Source organism: Mus caroli, chromosome 17 (assembly GCF_900094665.2).
Source record: "Mus caroli chromosome 17, CAROLI_EIJ_v1.1, whole genome shotgun sequence".
NCBI lineage: Eukaryota > Metazoa > Chordata > Mammalia > Rodentia > Muridae > Mus > Mus caroli.
In genome coordinates, this window is record NC_034586.1 from 24,717,335 (window position 1) to 24,733,503 (window position 16,169).

General features: G+C 49.7%; 1 protein-coding gene across 1 annotated transcript in view; it reads left to right on the forward strand.

The window, feature by feature from the left end:
• Positions 1–1,038: 1,038 nt before the first annotated feature.
• Positions 1,039–16,169, forward strand: part of Pnpla1 (patatin like phospholipase domain containing 1) — a 34,643-nt gene continuing 19,512 nt past the window's right edge. The window contains exon 1 of the mRNA XM_021149477.1: positions 1,039–1,707. Coding sequence (XP_021005136.1) covers positions 1,503–1,707 — 205 coding nt within the window. The 5' untranslated portion in view covers positions 1,039–1,502. The remainder of the gene's footprint in view (positions 1,708–16,169) is intronic.

Genomic DNA, 16,169 nt, shown 5'->3' on the forward strand with positions numbered 1-16,169 from the left:
ACTCCAGCTGAAGACATGGTGTTCTCCCTGAGGACCGGTGTTCAGTTCCCAGCACCTACATCAGGCAGCTCACAATTGCCTGTGATTCCGGCTGCAGGGCATCGGATGCCCTCTTCAGGCCTCTGGAGCTGGCACAGGACTGAGAGGCAAGGGAGAAGACCAGCACGGACCAGGCCAGGGACAGGGAGATGACAGAATAAGAAGAGTTAGGAAGGAGGCTGGCGACTACTGGCTGGTTACTGATGGACGCTGCGAAGAGGGACTCTCATTGGAGGAGTTGTCTCCCTCAGGGCCTGAGGGCAAGTCTGTCGGGTATTTTCTTGATTAATGATTGATGGAAGAAGGCTCCGCCCACTGTGGGCGGTGCCATTCCTGGGTAGGTGGTCCAAGACTGTGTAAGAAAGCAGGTTGGGGGCTGGAGAGAAGGCTCAGCGGTTAAGAGTACTGACTGCTCTTCCGAAGGTCCTGAGTTCAAGTCCCAGCAACCGCGTGATGGCTCACAACCATCCTCGTAAAAAATCTGACTCCCTCTTCTGGAGTGTCTGAAGATGCAGTGTACTAAATAAATAAATAAATCTTTAAAAAAAGAAAGAAAGCAAGCAAGCAAGCAAGAAAGCAGACATCGCGTAGCGATGGGGGAGCAAACCTGCATCGGTTCCTCCCGCCCTGCCTTGACTTTCATGATGAACCTTAAACTGTGAGCTGAAATAACCCTTTCCTGCCCAAGTTGCTTTTGGTCACGGTGTTATCACAGCAATGGAAAGCAAACCAGGGCAAACACCCAGAGTCATACTTCTCTGTTACAGTTTTTGCCCAGAGCCAATCCTAAGGTAAGAATAAATAGAGAGGTGTTTGTGTAAGAACTTTCCAGAGTCTGAATGGGGTGGGAGAGGGGCATGGGGTGGTATGAATTGCTCCTCCCCTTTGAAAGCCAAAGCCACCCCGCAGCCCACAATGGGAGTGAGGGGAACACCGCCTGGGGAGGGGGCGTGGCGGCTAGGGGGCGTGGCGTGTAACTCTGTCCTGTCAGTGAAGAGCAGCCTGTCCGTGAGGGAGGCACAGGGCGAGGCAGAGATTTTGCAACTGGATGCTGAGGGCTGAGAGGCACCTCCTCTGTGGACACCATCCAGAGCAGGGTGCAGGGAATGCCCCGCTCCTAGGTGCGCTTCGGATGGGTGGAGAGCGCTGAAGAGCCTGTACCTGTCAGAAGTCTAGCAAAGGCATGAAGTGAGCAAGGGGGTCTGCAGGACCACGCCCCTGCCCATGACTCTAAGGACTGTCTACATTTCATCCAATACCTGGGGTCCCCTATCAACCCTTCAGGGGTGCCTCTCAGCAGAGCTAAACAGGCCCAGGCAGTGGCTGGATGAACCACCCGTGGATGCCTGACTGGGCTGGTAGAGTTGCCACATTCCCTGCTCTTGGCTGGCGGAGGAAGAGATACTGAGCCAAGGCAGACAGGTGTGGGTTCTTCCTCCGCTGGGAGGCCAGAGACCCCGAACATGGACGAACAGGTGTTCAAAGGAGACCCAGACACCCCTCATTCCATCTCCTTCTCCGGGAGCGGGTTCCTTTCCTACTACCAGGCTGGGGCTGTGGACGCTCTGCGAGATCTGGCCCCAAGGATGCTGGACACAGCCCATCGCTTTGCAGGGACGTCAGCGGGAGCGGTGATTGCGGCCTTGGTCGTCTGCGGGATTGAGATGGGTAAGTCTTTTATTCTGGTGTCTTTGAAGGGGGCTGCTGGAGGGGGCTTCTCAGAACAGACCCTGGACAAGCTTGGAAGTGCACGGGGAGAGAGGCGGGAAAGCCTGGCAGCCAGGGTAGTCCCCCTTCACACACACACACACACACACACACACACACACACACACACGCGCGCGCGCGCGCGCGCGCGTGCCCTCCTCCTCCATGGGCGAGGCTTCTTTTAAATTGTAAACACTGCCTAATCTTCCCAGTGAGGAGGAGAGGGTTCCCAACATGCAAACCCTGAGGGTTGAGGAGAAGCTGGTGACAGATGTGGGACACAGTGTGCGAGCTTCAGCTGTGCCCCGGTGGGCCAGAGGCCACAGTGCTGACCCAGGGCTATGAGCAACAGCTTTCTTGGCCCGGCCATCCCCCACCTGCTCGAGGCCAGGCTGTAATGTAGAGCCCCTGTGAAGTTCTAGAATGTTCTAGAGAGAAAAGACGGCAAACTTCCGAATGGAGACGTCTCTCGTGTCACGATGGAAGGGATGGGGGTCTGTGAACAAATTGCACCCGGCTGGGGCTGAAGAGGGAAAGGGGACTGTGTTCCGAAGATGTTCGGGGGCGGCCATGTTGAGGAGGAGGCATCTAGGTGGAGACTGCACAAAGTAAGACATTCAGAGAAAGGACATTTCTGGGCCCCGGGGGACAGACCTGGGGAAGGGGGACTGGGGCTGAGGTTGAAGGAAGCAACAGAGGGATCGGGTGACTTGAGACTCTTTTGGCCAGCTCCAACCCAGTGCTGATGCACCTGTGGGGTGCCAAGTCTGCCCCAAACTGAGTCCTAGCCCTGGTATTCAATTCTGTGCACACAGAAACCAGTTGCTGAGCTCCCTCTGTTCGGTTTCTGCCCCGTGGTGGCCTGACCTGGGTTTGTCCAAGGAGGAACTTGATGGATAGGAGTGAACTGTTTCATGACTGGGGCATGGGGTGCTGGAAACTGTCAACTGTCTAATTTGGGGGTTTTAAGGATGTCCGACTGTTGGGTTGGAGGGGCCAGAGTAGAAACCAACTAGGGGATGAGAGAGTTATGAGGTATCAGTTATTGGATCTAGCCTTGAACTCTATGTAGTTGAGGATAACCACACTCCTAGCCTTGGCCACTGCTGCCTTATAGTAAATTCTTAAAAATATACCGTTTCAGACTTTAATCCCAGCGCTCAGGAGGCAGAGGCAGTTGCATCTCTTGAGTTCAAAGCCAGCCTGGTCTACAGAGTGAGTTCCAGGACAGTCAAGGCTACACAGAAAAACCTTGTCTCAGAAAACAATATATATATTCCCAGTAAGTTTATAGCAAAACCTTTTAGGATCAATTCAGTTCGTTCAATAGGAGAAATAAGAAACCTGCTTAGCTAGCCTGAGGCCACCGTGGACTACAGGGCACGGGAGGAAGTCATGAAGAGGACTTTAGGAGGGATCAAGCCCTAGACCCAGCATGGGTCATGAGTATAGCAGGATGTAAGGAGGGGTGAGGTGTGCGGACCAATCCTGTTCAGTCATTTACTGCCCCGTGATTTCCTGATAACTGGAATATCTTTTGTATCACATCCTGTTTAAAGTTTTTAGTATATTAACTCATCCAGACTTTACAGCCCCATTCCGTGGGGAAAACTGTTATTATCTCCCTTTATATAAAGAAGGAAACAGAGTCACAGGACACTTATACAGCCCGAGGTGGTATAGACAGTAGGTGGGGCATTCAAGATGCTTGAATGACTTAAACCATATTGCTGCTTGGCAGAGTGGACTCCCGTGGGATGCTGGCTTTGTAGCTGAGGGGTTAGCATGGGGGGGGGGGCGAAGTTTTTAGACAGACCTGATGCACTGAAGGATGGGCTGGAGAATATTTTGGGCTGAGGCATGGGGCGGGCCTTTAATCCTGGTATATGAGAGGCAGAGGCAGGCAGATCTCTGTGAATTTAAGGCCAACCTGGACTACAGAGTGAATTCCAGGATAGCCAGGGCTATATAGAGAGACCCTGTCTCAAAACAAAACCAAACAAAACCAAAAATAAAGAAAATTATATATATATACATGTATATATATATATATATATAATTGTGTGTGTATATACACACATATATATATATATATATATAATTTTCTTTTTGTTGTTTTTTTTTTAAAGAAAAAAAGACTTTGGGGAGAACATAGAGGATGGATTAACTGGGCTGTTGATCTGTTATCAGAAGCTCAGTGGGGGCCTGAACTCAAGTTTCCATGTGCCACTATTACTAACCTCCTCTCAGTTCATTGCCTTGTTGATGGATCCCCCAAGTCCTGTGATTGTAAACGATGTTGGAGTGAGCAGGCTGGCTGGAGTCAGGCATCCCCAGGATGTGTGTAAGCCCTTAGACTCAAGAGTAGCCTGTGGTGGGCTCTTCTATGCCATGCTGGAGAATTCTCTGAAGTGGCTATACAGTTTAATGCCCAGACACACACAGGAGTGGTGATATTGTGTGTATGTGTGATGTGTGTGTGAGGTGTATGTTTGATGTGATATGAGATATGTATGTGTGTGAGTGTGTGTGTGTATGTGAGAGATGTGTGTATGTGTGTTTATGTGCATGAGATATATGTGTGTATGTGTGTGGTATGCATGTGTGTGTCATATGTGTGTAATGTGTGTGTACATGAGAAGTGTATGTGTATGAGTGTGTGAGATGTGTGTATGTGTGTAGGTGAGATGTGTGTATGTATGTGTGTATGTGTCAAACATGTGTGGAGGCCAGAGGAGAACCTTGGTGTTAAGCTCAGAAACATCGTACACCTCCATTGAGTCGGTCCCCGTGGCTTGAAACTCACAAGGCTAGGCTGGCTGGCTAGGGAGCCCCAGGAGTCCTCCTACCTCTGCCTCTCCAGTGCCAGAATATCAAGCATAGACAAGCACACACAGGATGCATTTATTTTTTTTAATGTATATGGGAGTTTTGCTTGCATCTATGTCTGTGTGCCATGTGCTTCCCCTCCTCCTCTTCTTCCTCTTCTCCCTCCCCCTCTTCTTCCCTCTCTCTGTTCCTTCAAACCTATTATTCTCCACCTCTTTGCCCTCTCCACCATGAAAGGCTCAGTTGCAGTGATTTTATCTGGAACTAAGCCTCCCATGGTAAATATAACCCCCATGCCCTTTAATGAAGACACTGGGTGTCACGGGGTGTCACTTATTATGTTTATCAGTCTAAGGATCTTTGTTTTGTTTTTGTCTCACTCTGTAGACCAGGCTTGCCTGGAACTCACTGTGATTCTCCTGCCTCAGCCCCCGGGACCAGGTTTCTCTCTAAGGCTCTTACTGTTTTTACTGCCAGGACAGGGCATCCCTTTCCACAGCACTTCCTGTGGCTCAGCACTGATGTAGAAGGGTCCGAGGGTTTTCTCTGCTGGTCTTATTCTCGGGGATTTGGCACGCATCCATAGTGGCTGAGAAAGTGTGTTCATTACCTCATACTTTATGCAGGACCACATAACTGGAGATCTGGTGCTTTTTGAAATTGTCTTTATTATACTTACTGTGTGCATACACGAGCAAGTGTCTGTGCGTGCGTGGGTGCACAAGTGCCACGCTGAACATGTGGTCAGAGGACAACTTTCAAGAGTTGCTTCTCTCTCCTGCCACCAGGTAGGTCCTCGGCTGTGTCCTTGCATGACTAGGGGCGTCAGGGGATAAAGAAATGACAGATACACAGAAAAGCTAGGATGGTGTGGGCGGAGCTTCCTGATGGAGATACTGTAGCATGTGGAAGCTCCGGTGTGTTTATCATAAACAGCAGGACACGGAGGCAGGGTAATTACATGTGGATAAACCAGGAGATACAATTTGTATACAGCTGGACAAGGGGACAGGGTTATTATATGCAGATATACCAGGAGATAAGGTATATACATAGCTGGACAAGAAGGCATGGTTAGTATATGCAGCTGGATAAGAGGTCAGGGATATTATATACTGCTGGAGGCAGGTTTCGCTAATCTTGGTAGAGGCAGTCTTTCCCTGCAGGGGAGCAACCTGCAGGCTGTAAATATCAGGGAGGAGAGAGCTTTGGTGGGCATTTTCTGCACACACTATCAACACCCACACAGAGACTAGAGGATGGCTTTGCCATTTCCACGAGGCCGAGGCATTGGGTCTTTGACATGGCGGTGCCTAGGTCAAGAGCACAGTGACTCAGTCCTTCTTTTACTTAGGGTTTCCTCTGCACCCCATGGTCCTGGGTATCAAACTCAGCTCATCAGACTGGGCAGCAAACAACTTTACCTACCGATCCATTCCGATGGTGTCCTGCCATCTTTTTTTCTTTAAAAATTCTTTAAGCTCAGTCACACATCTTCCCTCAAAGCTGTTTCCATTCAGGGCTTCTCTGACCAGAGACTTCTCTGTCTCTTCCTTGGGGAAACTGAGGCTGTAGAGGGCCCATCTTCTGATGGGTCTACTTCAGTCGGTGCAATGACATCACAAAAGCACCTAGCACCCTGCCGGGTCCTCATCAGAGATGACGCCACCATTTATATGAGGTGAGGCAGTCTCCATGACAACCAGCGGGGCTCCAAAGTTTCTGATGTGGCCAGAAGTGGGACACAGTCTCACAGAGCTGGATTTCCTGTATTTTGAAAATAACTGCCTTAGAGGGTATTTTAAGTTACATTCATTCATTCCTTTATCATGTTCATGTGTGCAGGCATGGAGGGCACGTGGCACACCTGTGGGGTGGGGGTGGGGGCAGAGGACAGCTTTCAGGAGTCTGTTCTTTCCTTCCACTGTCTCAGGGATCAAACTCAGATCTTCAGGCTTAACACCAAGTGCCTTTGCACACGGAGCCATCTTGCCAGCCCCAAAAGAATTTCTGTCTCTTATCAAAGGATAAAGATTCCGGTGGTCTGGCAGCTCCACCCCCTTCAGCTGCTACTACAAAAAGACCCCCTCCCCCAAAAGACTTTATGGCAAACCTTCCCCGCCTCTGTCCATCCTTTCATTCCTGTCTGTCTCAGATAGGCCAGGCTGGCCCTTCATGTAGCCAAGGCTGACCTCAAACTCATGTTCCTCCTGTTTGTACCTCCCAAGTACCGGAAGCACAGGGATGTCTCACCATGCCTGCCTCTCCATAGTGTCATTCTAACATGAGAGGAAGTGTCTGCTGGGTTCTAGAAAGGCACAGAGTGAGGCCACTGCCTGAGGGAGCCAGCAGTAGGAGTGGGAGTTAGGAAGGGAGAGACAGGCTGGGCAGGACCTGAGGCCTCCAGCAAGGATGTGGGAGGACATGGTGACAGAGTGGAGAAACCAGTGTGTCCAGAAGATGGACGGCACAGGTCACCTGATGTCACGGTTTCAGAGAAGGGAATTTCAGTTCACAAGGGCTTCTCAAGTGGGAACGTTGAAGAAAGGAAGCAATGGGTCCTAGGGAAAGCCCAGGCAGAATCACCGGCCATCCAGCAAGTGGCCATGCCGGCGTCCCCTGCATTACAGAGGTGCATTACATGGACTGAGGTGACATATGACTGACTTCACGGGCCAACACCCACAGTAAGAAGGACTTGGGCTGGAGGCATGATGACTGGGTACAGGTGAGCCTGATGACCCGACGACATCTCCCTCCAGGATGCTGCAGTAGGAGAGACCCTTCTCCCGGGAGCTGCCTTGTGACCTCCCTCCCCTTCCCCAACTCACAATGTAGCAGAAAGACTTATTGATGTTCTGACCCAGTTTAACCAAAGAGGAAGAACATGAAAGAAAAGCCTGGCAGGGTGCAGGCTCACCTGTAACTCCGAGGTTGGAGTTGGAGGGCCTGGGAGTTCGAGGCTAGCCTTTGCTACATAGTGCATTTGAAGCCAGTCTGGGCTACTAGAGACTGTCTCAAAACCAAAAAAATCGTTTTACTGTGGCAGTGTAGGCTATATTCACCCCCACACTTCTGTTGCAGTAAATAATATTTGGGGGTTTCTACCTGTCTTAGTCAGGGTTTCTATTCCTGCACAAACATGATGACCAAGAAGCAAGTTGGGGAGGAAAGGGTTTATTCGGCTTACACTTCCATACTGCTGTTCATCACCAAAGGAAGTTAGGACTGGAACTCAAGCAGGTCAGAAAGCAGAAGCTGATGCAGAGGCCATGGAGGGATGTTCTTTACTGGCTTGCTTCTCCTGGCTTGCTCAGCCTACTCTCTTATAGAACCCAAGACTACCAGCCCAGGGATGGTCCCACCCACAAGGGGCCTTTCCCCCTTGATCACTAATTGAGAAAATGCCTTACAGTTGGATCTCATGGAGGCATTTCCTCAACTGAAGCTCCTTTCTCTGTGATAACTCCAGCTGTGTCAAGTTGACACAAAAATAGCCAGTACACTACCCTACCTTGATCATATAATTCCCAAATAAAAGACACAGAATCTTTTTTTTTTTTTTTTTTTGGTTTTTCCGAGACAGGGTTTCTCTGTGTAGCCCTGGCTGTCCTGGAACTCACTCTGTAGACCAGGCTGGCCTCGAACTCAGAAATCCGCCTGCCTCTGCCTCCTGAGTGCTGGGATTAAAGGCGTGCGCCACCACGCCCGGCTCCAGAATCTTTATATAAGCCTTAAGGCACTAGAGCCGGATGGGTATCCACCCTCTATGCTAGTTTGTCTACTTCTCTGTCCGTAATCCCAAGATATCGCTTGCCAAGTTCTGCCTGGACTGCTCCTACTCCAGCTGGCTGGTCCTCATGGCAATGCGTTCAGGATGTACCTTCCCCATGGGGACTTCTTCCTTCCTCCTCCTCCTTTCTGCTTGGTGCTCTACCCTCAGACCCCCAAGTCCAGCCTACCTCTCTTCTGCTCAGCTTCAGGCTGCAGGCATCTTTATTCAACCAATGGTTTTAAACTGAGGAGCAGGGCTTGCCCAACAAAAGCTGGCCTAGATGACCATTCGCTGGTCTTGAGGTAACTAATCCTTGGGATACAATGTTTAGCATTACAATGCGTAGCAACAGACCAAACCTCAACACACTTCCTCTCTCTGAGCCACAGTACAGAAGGCTGCCATGGCCAGGGCACTGGTACTTTTAGCCCAAGCCCAGGCTCACCTCTCTCGAAAAGCTGTCTGTGTCCCCCAAAGCCCAGAAAAGAACAACTCATTTCTCTTCTTAAAATAACAACAACAACAACAAAACCCCAAAACAAACAAGGCCTTTAGCCGTATTGATACATAGTTTACCTACCACGCAGCTCACCCCACTTAAAGTTAGTTTAACTTTAGCCATGGTTTGTTCAATTGTACAACAAACGCTACAATTTCAGAACACTGCCCCCAAAGGAACCTACTCCTTAGTTGTCGCCTGTTCCCTAGAAGCCACAGATCCCCATCTGCTCTCAGTCTCTCCAGATGAACACATTTTACACAATTCCTCACATGTAATAGGTAGGTGAGGCATATACTCGTTTCCATCTGGCTTCTTTCCCTCCCTCCCTCGATGTTAATCAAGGTTCACCAGGATGTAGCATGAACCAGGTGGTGTTCCGTTCCATGGCTGGACTTACAACATCTAGTCATTCATTCCTTTGATGATGGACATCTGGGTTGTTTTTACTTTGGGCTATCATGAATAGTGCTTTTGTGAGCATTCCTGTCCATTTTTTTAAAAAATGCTTTTTAAAACAAACAAACAAACAAACACAACATGGATCAGGATCACCGATTTGGCCACGCTTGAGAACAGGAGCTAAGAATTTGTGGGCAGCCCGAGGGGCTCCTTGCTTTCCTGTGGCCTTCTGTATAGGGTTTAGCAAGGAGGGAAAAGATTTCAGGTCAGGATCTATCTTCATGTCATCTGGCCAGATGTGCTACCTTTCTGGATCAATTTACCTGCTTTAGAGTGGCAGAGACATCGGCCTCCCTGTTAGCACAGAGCCCTCTTGGAACCAGGGGTGCCCACTCCCTGGAGACTTCGGCAAACTCAGGAGACTGTTGGGAGAGCTGTATTGATTGGGGCAGCAGAAGAAGGTCCTGCCTGGTCAGCACAGGTTCTAGTTCCCCCAAAGTCTTCGTGTGGATTCTCTATAGACTCCAAGCCCCAGTCCCAAGAGTCCACAAGGGCCGTCAAGGAGCACACAGGTGTTGCCCTGGGTCATGTCCATGTCCACATTCCATGTAGTCAGAAGGAGAAGCAGACACACCCCTTCCCTCTGAGGTGGGACTCGGAGGTGACGCACACTTTGTTAGCACCTCATCTATACATCAGAACTTAGTCACATTGCCTTGCCTGGGAGCAAAGGATGCTGGGAAGTACAGGCTTGTTCTCACTTCCAGTGGGCCCCACCTGTAGCCAAGGAATGGTAAGCCAATGGCTGAGTTAAGAGGGGATGCTGGGTAATGTAGTCTCTGGCTATGACTGTTAATGGGTGGCATACAATGACAGGGTACTTGTCTAGAGTGCATGAGGCCCCAGGTTCAATCCCAGCACCATCAAAAAGAAAAAGAATAGGGAAACTGTTCCCTGCCTCAGACCAAGTTGAAGACTAGAGAGCCACCAGGTCACAAGGCTGTTTTGGCTGGGGAGGGATGTCTGTGATGCCCTTGGCTTTCGGAGGCCTGGGCAGTGCTTGGTCTGAACCTCCTGTCTTAGGTTAACCTGCTCTGCTCCCAGTTGAGTCTTGGTCTCTTCTGTAGAGGAGGTGGCCTCATTACTCTGGAGTGAGAGTGGCCAGGGCCAAAGAAGAGGACTTGACCTCAGTGACAGGCACCAAGGAAGAACTAGGAAGGGTACCCCTGCAGAGAACAGGTCCAGTCACACAGGGGTGGGACAGGCTCTACAGGGCTCTTCTCTCCTACCATTAGCAGAAACGACTAATTATCGTAGTTGAGAGCAAGGGTGGAGCCATGGTGGGCAGGAGGCCTGGCCTTGCTCTGCCAAGGTGTCCAGCTGGAGAGATTCGTGGCTGAAGAGGTCCTGGGAGGTGACCTGCAGGTGCCCGGGCACACATACAAAACAACAACATGTGAGAGACACCCACAGCTTTACCCTAAGGCTGTGGATGGGGCCAGGGTAGAGTTCTCCCTTGGAACACAATCTCCGATGACAGCAGAGAGAGAAAGGGGTGGGAGTGGGGTGGGGACACTAATGTCCCTGAGGTATTGAATGAGTGTCTAGAGAACTTTCTAGACATATTCATTTCTTCTGTGTTGGTTCAGCATGATCCGTAAGATTCTGCCACTCTTTCACAGATGAATGCTGGGAGTGCGTGCCTGGATTCTTGGGGAGAGGTACACAGGGGTGGGGAGACACTCAAACTTTGTGCCCAAAGCAAGAAAGGGGTCTGTGACAGATGGCTGGAAATCCAGACTAAGAGCCCATTCCCACAGCAACTGACATAAGCCTGCTGGAGTTCCATTTGGTTTGGGTACTGGATCTCACTATGTAGCCTAGGCTGGCCCCAAAATCACTAGGTAGCTTAGACTGCCCTCTAACTCACAGCAATCTTGCTACATCAGTTTCTTGAGGGGGCGTTACAGGTTTGAACCACCATAGCATACTTCAGTATGGGTTTTTTTTTGTTTTTTTTTTTTTTTTTTACTTCTAAGGCTTGCCGGGCAGTGGTGGTACACACCTTTAATTCCAGCACTTGGAAGGCAGAGGCAGGCAGATTTCTGAGTTCGAGGCCAGCATGGTCTACAAAGTAAGTTCCAGCCAGGGCTACACAGAGAAACCCTGTCTCAAAAAAGAAGCCAAAAAATAATCTAAGACTTTTAAAAAATTGTGTGTGTATGTGCACATGCGCATGTGTGTGTTGCTAATAACATATTTCTGCTAACATAGGGTATATGACTTAGAGTGTATGTCCATTCACTTATGCACCTACCCACCCACTCCACCCATCCACCCACAACCTTATCCATCCATTCACCCATCCACCCACCCACCCACAACCGTATCCATCCATCCACCCATCTACCCACCTACAATCTTACCCATCCATCTACCACCCCACCTATCCACCCACCCATCCATCCAATTATTCTTCTACCTATTCATCCATCCGTCCACTCACCCACCCACTTGACCATCCACACATCTACTCATCTTCAACTTTACTCTGGGCTGGAATTTCTATTTGCAAAAGCAGACAAATGGGGGCTGGTCTGGTATCTGTGTGTGAAGGGCTGCTGTCAGTGCGTACGTGTGCAGGCACACGTGCATTTGTGTGTACCTAAGGTCAGGAATCAATCTGAGGTGTCTTCCTTCAAGAGCCACCCACTCGTTTTGTTTGTTTTTATTGTCTCACAGGGAACTGGGGCTCTCCAGGTAGACTAGACTAGTTGGTGAGCAGCCTGGATCTAGCTGGCTGGGGTCATGAGTGCACATCTGTACCTTCAGCTTTTGCATAGGTTCTGGGGAGCAGACTCGGATCTCGTGTCTTCCTGGCAAGCATTTTTATCCCTTGAGCAATCCTCCCTGCATCTGGCCTGGTAAGCTTGACCTAGACTCTTAGAACTATCCATTTCCAGGAATCTTGAGGGGTTTCCTGCTTAAGGTGGGGTCAGGCAGTCTCACGGGGTTCAACACCCATCCAGCTTCAATCCTTGACGACTCAAGTTTAGTCCTTTTATATAATCAATTTTCACTTTAGATTTGCCTGGCACAAAGCCTTCTCTGGCTGAAAACTGGCCATACCAGAGGGTCCCCACGGGCTTTCCATGAGCGTCGGGGGAGTTTTCAGGCAAGATGCTTTTATCAATGCCTCTGTAGTGTGTGGTACATAAACCGGGATCCCAGCCCTTAGAGTCTGACTGTCACTGTGAAGATAAACAGACTCTAGGTGGGAAAGCCTGTTTGGGTGAACTACTTTCATTAAGAGAGTAATAACAGTTATTATTAGAATGTGGTTAGGTAGTCAGGATAGACCCACGGGAAAACACAGCTGGGATTTCAGCCTGCAATTTGTAGCCAGACAGGAGCCTAAGGCTTCCAGGTTCCTCACCCAGGGATTCTGAGCCTTGCCTGGGCTTCCCTGGGAATCTGCTCACTCCTGCCTCCCAGAAGCCACCTCATCTCAGCTTCCCCCAGCAGTCAAGGGAGAGCTGGCTGGCCAACTGTGATTGGCTAAGCTGGAGGCTGTTGCTAGGTTACCAGTCTACTGAGACTAGGGGTGTGTGTGTGTGTGTGTGCACGCAGCCCCATCCTCCTTCCCAGATGCATCCCACACAGCAGGCCTAATTCTTGCACATCCAAGACCAGGATCCTGTCATTTACAGGGTCGGCCAGCCGTGCCCCTTCACCTTTGTGTGGGGGAAGGGAAGACGGGCATCTGCTTTAACCCATCTTGAATAACTATCTGTCTCCTTGGGCCTCAGTGTCCCTCTCTGATATCTGGAGCTCACTAATTTATTCATTATCTGTGTATGCATCCAGTTAATTAAGCATTTGCCTGGACTCCAGTTGCTATATTGAATACTAAGGATTAGTAAGACCTCTTTGCTCTTGGGAAAGGGGTAAATATTTCCAATTTAATCAAATAACATACACAAGCATCCAATTATCTCTTCCTCTTTGGTGATCGCTCTAGCCCCTGATTCTTTTCAAACCCAGCTTCTAGCTGTCTCCCATAGAAGAGGCATGTTGCCAGATTGGTCCAGTAACTCCTGAGACTGTGGGCACACCCTCTCAGCCACGTTTTTCCTATGTCCATGTATTTTGTATCTTATTTTAAGTTTATTTATTTTCAGGTGTATGGGTGCTTTGTCAGTGTGTATGTCTGTGTGCCACATGTGTGATATGCTTAAGAAGGCCAGAAGAGGATGTCAGATTCCCCCAGAACTGGCATTGTAGATGGTTGTGAGCCACCGTGTGGGTGCTAGCTATCAAATCTGGGTCCTCTGAAAGAACAGCCAGTACTCTTAAGCACTGAGCCATCTCTCCAGCCCCCTACTTTGACACATCTTTTTTTTTTTGTTTTGTTTTGTTTTGTTTTTCGAGACAGGGTTTCTCTGTGTAGCCCTGGCTGTCCTGGAGCTCACTTTGTAGACCAGGCTGGCCTCGAACTCAGAAATCCACCTGCCTCCGCCTCCCGAGTGCTGGGATCAAAGGCGTGCGCCACCCACCACGCCCGGCAACTTTGACACATCTTGAAGAGGATGCAGGGAAAGATACTCCCTTGTTCAGTGGATGCTTGGTTCACATGGACAGTTACAGCATGACCAAGATTGAGTGCATACTATATGCAGGAAGCGTTCACACTGTCTCAGAACTCAATAAGGCAGACATCCTCTTTGGGTGGTTAGTTTTTGTGAGACAGGGCCTCTAACTTGCTTTGTAGCAGAGGATAGCCTTGAACTCCTGATCTTCCTGCCTCCACCTCCTCAGTTCTGGGGTTGCAGGTACACACCAAGTCCGGTTTATGCATTGCTGGAGGTGGACTAAGGCTTTGTGCATGCTGGGAAAGCATCTACCACCCGGACAAATCCTCATTCCCAAAGAAGATATCTTTGCCCATGTTAAAAATATGCAGCTGAGCCGGGCGTGGTGGCGCACGCCTTTGATCCCAGCACTTGGGAGGCAGAAGCAGGAAGATCTCTGAGTTCGAGGCCAGCCTGGTCTACAGAGTGAGTTCCAAGACAGCCAGGGCTACACAGAGAAACCCTGTCTCAGAAAAAACAAAACAAACAAACAACCCCCCCCCTTAAATGTAACTGCTGGGCATAGTGGTGCTTGCCTTTAATCCCAGCACTTGAATGGCAGAAGCAGGAAGATCTCTGAGTTCGAGGCCAGCCTGGTCTACAGAGTGAGTTCCAAGACAGCCAGGGCTACACAGAGAAACCCTGTCTCAGAAAAAACAAAACAAACAAACAACCCCCCCCCTTAAATGTAACTGCTGGGCATAGTGGTGCTTGCCTTTAATCCCAGCACTTGAATGGCAGAAGCAGGAAGATCTCTGAGTTTGAGTCTAGCCTGGTCTATAAAGCGAGTTCCAGGATAGCCAGGGCTACACAAAGAAACCATTTCCATATGTCCATGTATGTATATGTGTGTGTGTGTATACATATGTGTACATGTGTGGATGTGTTTGGTCATGGGACCACGCACAGCACACATGTGCTTTGTGGAGGTCAGTGAACAACTTTTGCGAATTAGCTCTCTCCACCCTGTGGTTCCCAGGGATAGAACCCAGGCTCACTGGTAAGTGCCTTTACCTGCTAAGCCACCACACTGGACTCTCTTTTCCTTTATCTTATAGATGGTGGGATTGAATGAACATATCTAAGTAGCCAGTGCTGCCCCAGACAGTTTGTGTGACCCCGGGATGGGAAACAGTTCTGCTTGGCTTTGCAGTACAGATCTGTGGTTACAGACAATGAAACTCCCAGAGTACCTGAAAGTCAGGGCTGTGGCTTCATTCTGCCCTTGACAGACTCCTCATCTCTGCCCTTATTTCCTGCTGACCTTCCTTGCACTGAGCCGGAGGCTTGTGAAGCCTGAGTTGGCCACACTGGTCAATACAATTGATTCTTGCTGGTTACAGACTTCCTGTTTGGCAATCTCATCACTGGGGAGCTACAGGGGGGAGGCTTGGGATTAAAAGTCATTCTTGGCAATATAGTAAGTGTGAGGCCAGCCAGGGGTGTAGGAACCTGTATGTCATAATTGGACGTGTTTCCTGTCCCTGTGTGACTTCACGGCCAGGATTTCACTGCAGAGTTGAGCAGCATCTTTGTTTTTCTCAGCGGTCACTGTGCAAGCACAAGCACCAACTGCTGTCCTTGAGACTGGCTGAGGGGGAAGGATGTTGGCTCTGAAGGATTCTCAGTCTATCTGGAGGGTTCCTGAAGGGCCCTTGAGGATACAGCATCCTGATGGGCTACTGAGAGAGGGAAGGCTACACACACACATACACACACACACACGAACTGCCACCTGTAGTAGAAGCAGCTGGTGGGGACTGGGTCGTGACAGATATCCTGGAGTTTCCTGACCAGGACACACTGAGCCCAAGACACTACTTTCAACCCCCACGTTGCTGCGGTTGGTGTAGAAACCATGACCCGGCAGCCCGGAAATTGTCACTACCTGTAGTGACAAAATTATTGGACAAAAGTAACGTAGGAAGAGAGCTTTATTTTGACTCAGTTTGAGGATGCTGTGGACGTCACACTGGCAGGAGCTTGAGACTCAGAGAGAGACCAAGCCTGATAGCCCAGCTCCCTTGCTCCCCCTTGGCAGTCCAGCACCCCGGCCCAGGCAAGGGTGCTGCCCACTTGAAGAGAGACTGGGTATTCTCTTCAGTTAACTCTATCTAGAATTTCCCTGACACACATGCCCCAGGTCTGTCTCCTAAGTGATTCCATGTAGTTTCCTGTTGACGATAGTAACCACCACAGAGGCCTTTGAATGGGAGAAAGTGCTAGAAAATAACAGACATGTAAAGAAATGAAGGCTCCAAACCTCTCCCCCTCCCTCCCCCTCCCC